A 9,589-nucleotide genomic window follows, 5' to 3' on the forward strand; every position below is an offset into this window, starting at 1 on the left:
AAAACATTTCTGCTCGATTTATGATTTAGGTAAACTAGTTTGGTTTTAATAAAGGAGAAAAAAAAACCTTGTTAACATTAACAGCCCTCTTACAGGCTCCTTCTCGTATGTTCAATAACTGGAAACAATTTCCAACATGGTCTTTAGAGCTTTCTACAAAGATACAATTTCGACCTCATGGGCCTTCACTCATTGGGTGTGTCTGCACATACAGCGCTGTCCGTGCTGTCTGCCCTGCTTCCATCCCAAATGCAGGTGTTACTTTAAAATACCTTTAGTTTGATTTTTTAAAAATTCTTTTCCCCCCCCAGATGAAATCTTAAGTCTTTGTACTAGACTGATAGCCAGGGAAAACAAAGCAAGAAACCAGTGTCTGGCACCTAACAGGAACAGAACAAGAGCATGGTTCTCCTTAAATACATACATTTAAATACATTCAATCTGACACGGGTATGAAATTTGCCTGTCGACATTTACTTTGCAGGAGAGATCTAAGTTGCACTAAGGTGAATGCAGTGAACAGACTGAGCGGCTGTCTGGATGTGAGCTTCAGACTGTCGAGAGAAGAGGCGGCCCCTCCTGCAGCACTGAGCGGACTCCACCCTGGGAGCCAGGCCCAGGCCTGTCTGCTGATTCGGCTCTGGCAGAACCGGCTGGCAGGTCAATTGGGTCAAAACAAATAGACACAGCTCTCCAGACTGGGTAGTGTCTTGAGCAAGTGAGCCTGGTCAGCTGAAGAAAGAAGCAACCTTCAGTGTCAGCAGTATTTCTGCAGGAAAATAGACAAAGTTGTGAGATGCCTGAGTGTGTGATGAACCACCACAAGCTCATCACAAAACAGCAAAATACTTGTTTTAAATAATGTGAACCACAAAAGCTGCATCTGGAGGAGTACGCTGGATGTGGACAAGCAGACGGTGCCCTTCCTCACCAATGTGTCCTGCCGAGAACAAGTCCAACAGCCTGCAGGCTGCTGCTTGCAGAGCACGGTCTGCTCACGGACCATCAGACTCTCCTGAGTGACTGCTGCTCGCTCATCTGTGACATCCCAGCTCAACTTCAGCTCTCCCAGCCTCTCAACAGGAGTTACTGAGATGCCAATTGCTTTCTGACAGCATCTAATGCAGAAGGGGCCACCACTTCCCAGACTCCTCTAGTAAACTCACCTCCTCTAAAAGCCCCCTCTTTCTTTTCTTTAAGTCATGTATAGTTGTGAGACAGGGGAGAGAGTAGAATAAGGAATTTGATCTGTGACTGACTGTGAGCAACAAGTGAGAGAACTCATGACCTTTGGGCCATCCTAAAATGTCCCTTGCGATTTTTCCCTGTGAAACACTCCAAGGTTCCATAGTTGTGCTCTCCCTAGCTTCAGCGGGCTAAATAAACTTGGGTTTTGACTCCAGGGATATTTTGCTGGTTTGGGCTCTCTGTGCTGATGACTTGGAATCATGGTGCAAAGGCTACAGTGAGCAAGGGTCAGGCGAAGGCGCTTCCTTGGCTGGTGCAAGAATATACCAAGGACTTTCTTTGCCCACCCCACCCTTTTCATTCATTTAGTAATTAATTAAAGAAGTGCCAGGTGCTGGGGACAGAACTACAACAAGACATTCTTGGTCACTGCTAATAGGCAAGGCAGTTAATTATACAATGTGATCTGGGTGCTGTGAGCAGAAATCCTGGTTGCTGTGGAAACGTATCAATTGCTTCAGGGAGTCAGATATTTAGACAGAATTCTAACACATCAGTCTCAAAATTATTAGCTTAGAAGAATAAAGTGTTCGAGCAGTTCTTGGGACATCGTGAGTGCCCAGTCAATGTCATCATCACTGTCACCAACATCAACTGAAAGCCAGTCCTAGTTAATGATCTATTTTTGTAACTTGAGTAAATACAAGTAATTACAATTATGCTTTTTGTTTATTGTATATAAGAGTTATGCTGCTGAGCAGTAAACTCAATTTTAAATATGTGTAAGTTGGGTGGCGCCTGTGGCTCAAGGAGTAGGCACCGGCCCCATATATTGAGGGTGGTAGGTTCGAGCCACCTGAGGGCCAAAAAAAAAAAAAAAAAAAAAAAATAAAAATATATATATATATATATGTAAACTATTATAAGTCCTTATAAAGTGAATCTTTTGGTTAAGTAAGCTAACTGCCCTTCTCTGAACAGGTTTTTTTTTTTTTGTTAAAGATAGAGCCTCAAGTGTGTCACCCTGGGTAGAGAGCCTGAACAGGTTTTTTGGTAAATCTACAATTGTATATATTATACTAGCTCTGATTAAAGCGAGGTACAATTATAACCTCCATTTCAAGATAAACGGAATGCAGTCATCAAGGTGTAACAGTGCTTTCTAGCTCAACAAATAGAACCAGATTACCAATGAAAAATGCTTTTAAAAGTTCCTTCAGGCTCGGCACCTATAGCTCAGTGGCTAGGGTGCCAGCCACATACATGGGAGCTGGCGGGTTCGAATCCAGCCCAGGCCTGCCAAACAACAATGACGACTGCAACCAAAAAATAAAAATAGCTGGGTGTTGTGGCGGGCGCCTGCAATCCCAGCTATCTGGGAGGCTGAGGCAAGAGAATCACTTAAGCCCAAGAGTTGAGGTTGCTGTGAGCTGTGACGCCATAGCACTCTACCAAGTGTGACAAAGTGAGACTGTCTCAAAAAAAAAGTTCCTTCATTCATAACAGCAGCAGAGCATATTATGGGAATACAGAGGATGAAGATGACTGAGCCTGTCTGAGCACACACAGGTGTGGTGACAAGTGGAAAGCACCTTCTAGTTCCTGCTCATGAATCAGAAGGGACACACCATACATATCCTCTGAAGAAAACAAGAGGCAGACTGCCCTGTGGCCTTACCAATCCACATAAACAAAGTGCAGACGGAGGGGCCAGACTACAGAGGGGACTGGCAGTGCCAGAGAAAGGAGGGCGGCCCAGTCAGGTGAAAACAGAAGGGGTTCTCGTCATGGGTCCCAACAGTACTTTCTGATGACCAGAGCAAGCAGCCTGTGTTTATTGAAAGTCGCTGTCTGAGATCTGAATGTGAATCTTTCAATTTTGGGTTTAGGGACACTATCAGGCACCTGGATGTGCACGAAGGTACACACCTGCTCCTGCTGGCCTGCCACAGTGCCCAGCACCACTCCCCAGCGCAGTGGGGCCTGCCTGCCGGTAACCATGGCTGCAGGTCCACCCCTCCCCAGCCAGCTGTTTTTCTCCTGTGGTTGAACTGGGCCTGGTCACTGGCTCCCTGCCTTCAATCCTCGTGGGTACCACACCACGTGTCCTCAGGGCGCTTGCTCCACTGGAGCCCTGCCTGGCTGCACACAGTCACAGATGCTGAAGACAGAGAGGCAGAAGCCTGACCTGACTCTGGTGGAGGAAGGGTGGCTGCGGGGAATGTGAGTCTGGCCTCCCAAATGCGCTTTTGTCCCACAGAGGTTTCATGTGCTCAGAGGTGAAGCACTCTGGCACTCAGGGGTTAAAGTGGCTGTTCTCTATTGGGAGCTTGACTGTCACTAATGTCCCTGCTTCTCTGGGAAGTGCCTCCAGGCTCAAGCCCCTACTGCACATGAACCACCAAGTTAAGTGGGAATTCTTTTCCTGCGCAGATTCAGGGGAGGGGAGGGTAAAACCGGACTGACATCTGGGAAGACACTAGGCTCCCATGGGGCATCCAACCCCAATCAGTGGTACATTTCAAGCCTAAACACATGCTCAATATGAGATATATATATATACATATATTATATATATATACACATATATATTCCAGCTTCTGTTCGACCTACTGTATCAACATGTAAACCATTCAAGTGAGTTTTTGCGTGCGCGTGTGTGTGTGTCTTAGCAGTATGCTGTCTGGGCATTACAGACAACACCCGCAGTACAGGACTCCAGCCACAGCCAGCGTCTCTGCCATCCTCAACCGCGGTTCTTAATAGTAAGAGAAGCCACATGGAGAATACTAATACAACATGTTACTAAAATCTGGAACATATTTATCATAATCAATCAAAGTTTATTCTAAAGCTGGATGTTAATATTAACAAAACTACCCAACATCCAGTTTTTTTGTAGGAAATTTAACATCAACCCTACATTTTTCCTATTGGGAGAGAACTTTTAGAAAGAAAGCTATCACATAAGAGGAACTCTATCTAACAAAATCAAATATTTTGACCTGGTTGTTTGTATTCACATTGACCTGAAATAAATTTACTTTTCAAAAAAGAAATAAATAAAATCTAAAGAGAGCTATCTACTGCTAAGGTCACATCCCTGACCTTCAGAGGCCCACACAGACTCACCTGCCTATGCACCAAACTGTCCACAGCTGCCCCCACCCCACGGGATGTGCTGCTAGGCACACATGTCACCTGGGTTCTAAGTACTAATTATTCTATGGCTTCAAAATGTGTTTGAACACGGTAATACCACTCTCCTTAGAATAAGAATTTAGGGTACAATAAACAAACAGTACAAATAATGCACAAGATTAACATCTGAACACAATGAAATACAGAAAAATACTTAGACTTAAGAAAGCTAATTATTATTATTATTTTTGCAGTTTTTGGCCGGGGCTGGGTTTGAACCTTCCGCCTCTGGCATATGGGGCTGGCACCCTACTCCTAAGAGCTAATAATTATTAGTTAACTCTTCTTCATCCTCCTAAAAATTTAACATGATGATCATGATGATTCAGAAAAAGAAAAAATAAGTTTGCTTTAACGTGATTAAGTCTTTGCTACTTTATTTTTTTCATTGCTGTAATAATATCATCCCAGGGTAAAACTAGTGTTCTTAATTCATATGTTATCATCAGCTCAATTAAAATTAGCTTAACGCAATAATTATTCACACAAAAGCACTGCATGCCAAATGAAATCAGAAGATATTTTACAACTATCTTTAATCCACTGGTTGATAAATATATCTGGGAAGTATATTGGCACGTTCACTTTCTACTACACACCGATTTCTGTTTCTTACCCGTGATGTGTCTCCCTCCTGCTTAATCATCTCCATCCCAGGCAGCTGGTTTGGGAAAAGGTTGCCTCCCCTCAGAGCAGGGTCATTAACCTGGGACAGGAAGACATGCATCAGCAGGATACAATCAACCAGCACCCTTCCTCTCTTCCTCTTTTTAGGACATCTAATAATGGGGAAAAGGGACTCTATAATGATGTCTTCATCCCCAAAGGATTATCCCATGTATACAGGGGCAAGTATAAAGGAATATGAAAATATTCATAATACACTAGCTGCTTTCAAAATTAAACTTTATTTGCATTCTGTATAGTAATCAGATTCAACAGAGATAATAATTGTAGAAACATCTTCATGCCCCACCCTGTTCACTTTTTGTCTGGTTCAAACTAGACCAATGACTCATATATCGGGACTTTGAAGTCACCTGAGAGGCTCCTGACATCTTTGCCACTTAGGCAAGGTATTAATTAGCAAGAGCAGGTGTGAGTACCCAAAATAGTGCTAGATTTTGTGAATTTACCCTGACAAAGCAAACTATTTGCATTTGTACATTTATTTTATAAATTACAAAGTAAATGTACAAATGGTAACAGAGGAATGATTTTGTCAGAAGACGCAATGCAATTGTGTTTTGGGGCTTCCTAACTAACTCTGATATTCAAAAGGCTTAAAGTCAGCTGGGTGTAGTGGTTCACTCCTATAATCCTAGCACTCTGGGAGGCTGATGTGGGAAGGATTGTTGAGCTCAGGAATTTGAGCCCAAGCAAGAGCATGACCTCATCTCTACTAAAAATAGAAAAATTAGCTGGGCATTGCAGTGGCATCTGTAGTACCAGCTACTTAGGAGTCTGGGACAGGAGGATTGCTTGGACCCAGGAGTTTGAGGCTGTTGTGAGCTAGGCTAACGCCATGGCACTCTCACCTGGGCAACAAAGTGAGACTCTGTCTTAAGAAAAAAAAGAAGGTTTAAGTCCATGTAAAAGTTTTAAAACTGTCTGGATTATTAAAAATGCAGCAGGGCCAGGTGCAGTGCCTCATGCCTGTAATCCCAGCATTCTGGGAAGCTGGATTACTTAAGCTCAGGAGCTTGAGACCACCCTGAGCAAGAACAAGAACCTGTCTCTACTAGAAGTAGAAAAAAATTAGCTGGGTGTTGTGGTAGCAACATTTCTGGGCAGGTTAGACCAGGCCTATCTGATACTAGACTATCCCAGTGGCCATTCCTTTCTGAGCAAATCATGGTCACTATTAACCCATTTTTGTAGGAAGTTCAACATTAATCCTGTACTTTTTCCACTGAAAAGACTAAAGTCTATATTTCTTTTTGTCTTTAACCACCATCGATACAATAGATGTACAAGTTATTACTATAAGCACATCGCCTTTTTATTTACTTATTTTTGAGACATAGTCTCACTTTGTTATCCTTGGTAGAGTGCTATAGTGTCATAGCTCACAGCAACCTCAAACTCCTGGCCTCAAGTGACCCTCTTGCCTCAGCCTCCCAAGTAGCTGGGACCACAGATGCCTGCCACAACTGACCTGGCTATTTTTAGAGACAGGGTCTTGCTTTTGCTCAAGTTGGTCTTGAACTCCTAAGTTCAAGCAATCCCCCCACCTTGATCTCCCAGAGGTGCTAGGATTTACAGGTGTGAGCCTTTTTAAAATGCAAAGAGTGTTCTTTAATATTTTTCAGGTACCACCTTGATATTTTTATTAATCATCATTTTACAGAATAAAACACTGAGGCATTGTTACATTTGGTACATTTTCACAAAGACTGTGGTCTACTAACATTAGAATTAAACAGCTCTGATCAACCTTTTCTAATCTTTCACTCTTCCCACAGTCTTAGCTCTAACTGCAAATTCAGTGCTACCAATGATTGGGTGCTTAAGCCATTTAATTTTTCTGGGCTATAGTTTGCCCATATATGAAATAAGGTTCAGCATCCATGCCACATTTTTACTTTGTGGGAGCTAGGGAGAATCAGGAGTAGAATGATTAGTATTTTGGGCCCTTCACAAATAAGATCTTCTGTAGATACCGTGGTTAAGATTATTAACCTGAATCTCTATCCCTGCATCAGCCACAGTTTTGAATTCCAGGCTGGCTGATTTACCACCTCAAACGCTTTGAGTGTCTTTGCCACCTAGGGAAGCTGGTGTGTGCACAGGGACAATAAAATTATTTCCATGTTATTCAACAAAAAATTATTAAAAAAAAATCATGACACCCATGTTCCAAAGATTAAAAGAAGACCTTCTGGTTTATCTGTGCCTGTCTCCCTACACCAGGGAAGGAGCCTTTCAAGCTACCTGGATGGCAGGTGGTTGGCCCTTGTTTTTCATCTGGTTTTACATTGAGAAAAGTATCATTTCCTAAACCATAAACCCAAAATAAAGCTATTTAAGAGCATATCTGCTACTCCATTTTTAGTGATTCATTTTAGATACTGCTAAATTCTTCACATAAGAGAAAAATGTAAATGATGAGAAAGTTAAGAAATATTTTAAAAGATCCTTGAGTGGGCCAGGAGTTCTTTTATATTTATTTTATCATTAACAAGTATTTTTGTTAACCTCACTTACACAGGTGAAAATGAGGAGAAAAAACACTTCTTAAAATAAATGTGGGAGTTGACAACAGAAGTTAGGTTCCTGGAGAGATATGCTCAATGCAGAAACACACCAAAAGCTATGATCAGAAGCCTCAGGTGCTTACCTGCTCGGGACCCATGGAGGACAGCCCCGACGTAGGCACGGAGGTCACTGAGGTCATGCTGATCTGTCCTGTCATCTGGTTCATGTTGCTCATGCCACCCGCGTTGGTTGCCATGGACACATTGATGTTCATATTGTTACTGTACATGCTGGTGTTTGCTTGCTGCCCGAAGTGTGGTGGGGACTGCTGAGAAAACATGCTGGGACACAAGGGAGAGAGAAGTGTTAGAGCCTGCGGGGGAGTAGAGGCAGGCAGTTTAGAGCCCTTGTCTCTCAGGCATTTAGGTTACAACAAATAAATCCGAACTGCATGAACCCAGGGTGGGGTGACTGGCAGGTGGTGGGGTCCCTGGGGCCTGAGACAGCAGGGGAGGCTGCGCTGAGGGAGCTGCAGCGGCCACCGAGCTCTTCTCCTTTTCAGAACATCCCCAAATAGTCAAGGTGTATTCCCTGCTTTCGGTCATGGAGCTTTTTGTTTGTTTTTATCACATGTGCTGATAAAGAGCGGCTTCCAGGTCACTGCCTTCCACAGCAGTTTCTACCATAAACTCCTGGGTGTTTCCTCTGAGAGACCCGTTCTTTTTACTTCAAAGGAAAAGGTGTTTTGCTAAGCTTTTGTAAATTCTGATGACTCCTGCCCCAGGAAAAGCAAACTGGCTTACTTAGCAGTTTACTGGATACTGCTTGCGTGGGCAATGAAGTTATAAGAAGAATAAAGAAAAGGGACGGGTAGTCTATACAAAGCACAGATAGTCGGCAAGACACACAGAACCACGGTGCTACCTGTTCCCGCCCATGTTCCCCTGCGCCCATCCGTTCATGTCTGAGGGGGCCTGGTAGGCTGGGGTGGCCTGAGACTGCTGCATCATGGGACTCTGGGTGTGTGCCATTCGGGGCGACATGAGAGGACTCTGGGGAGTCGTAGCTCCAGTAAAGCCTGGGTCAGGTTGCTGACTTATTCCTTGAAGAGACAAAACAGAAATCCGAAACAGACTGTTAGTTTTAAAGAGACTGACGGCAAAAAGAGAACATTACAAATCATGCACAGCGAATTACGATACGTGATTGTATGTTGATTAATTATATACATTTCAGAGATTCCAAGCTGAGATAAAATGCCTAGAGAAAAAAGTAATCTCTGTATTTTCATTCTCCACATTAGTTACAGGGTGCCGAGGAACTGTATTAACCACCACGGCTAGAGTGAGAGAAAATGGTACTCTTTCCTTAAACCCACTTACTAATCAAGACTGGGTCAAAATACGCATATTTCTCTTTAACCTGAAATAGGCAAAGTCATTAAAATTTTTTTTTTTTTTGCAGTTTTTGGCCAGGACTGGGTTTGAACCTGCCACCTCCAGTATATGGGGCCAGCGCCCTACTCCTTTGAGCCACAGGCACTGCCATAAATTTTTATGTATTACTACAATTAGACTGCTTAAATTGGATTAAAGTTTACCAACACAACCAAAGTCAACACATTTTCACTGAATTAAGTCATTCCATGATGAGGCAGATTTTTTGTTTTTGAGACAGTCTCCCTATGTCGTCCTAAATAGAGGACAATGGTATCACCATACCTCACAGTAACCTCAAGCTTCTGGATCCAACCTATCCTCCTATTTCAGCCTCCCAGTAGCTGGGACTGCAGGCGTGCCACCACACCCAGCAAATTTTTTCTGTTTTGCTCTTTCTCAGGATGGTCTCAAACTCCTATGGTCAAATGATCCTCCCACCTCAGCCTCCTGGAGCGTCAGGATTACAAAGCATGAGCCACCGTGCCCAAGCTGAGACGGATATTTTTTTTTTTTTTGAGACGGAGCCTCAAGCTATCCCCCTGGGTAGAGTGCCATGGCATCAC

General features: G+C 43.3%; 1 protein-coding gene across 1 annotated transcript in view; it reads right to left on the minus strand.

Annotated features, from left to right (window-relative positions):
* Positions 1-382: 382 nt before the first annotated feature.
* Positions 383-9,589, minus strand: part of NCOA2 (nuclear receptor coactivator 2) — a 39,760-nt gene continuing 30,553 nt past the window's right edge. The window contains exons 9-12 of the mRNA XM_023517562.1: positions 8,512-8,689; positions 7,730-7,928; positions 5,006-5,095; positions 383-769 (exon numbers count right to left, since the gene is read on the minus strand). Coding sequence (XP_023373330.1) covers positions 758-769; positions 5,006-5,095; positions 7,730-7,928; positions 8,512-8,689 — 479 coding nt within the window. The 3' untranslated portion in view covers positions 383-757. The remainder of the gene's footprint in view (positions 770-5,005; positions 5,096-7,729; positions 7,929-8,511; positions 8,690-9,589) is intronic.

This window comes from Otolemur garnettii, unplaced genomic scaffold, assembly GCF_000181295.1.
Source record: "Otolemur garnettii isolate 467f Iridium unplaced genomic scaffold, OtoGar3 scaffold00113, whole genome shotgun sequence".
NCBI classification, from domain to species: domain Eukaryota; kingdom Metazoa; phylum Chordata; class Mammalia; order Primates; family Galagidae; genus Otolemur; species Otolemur garnettii.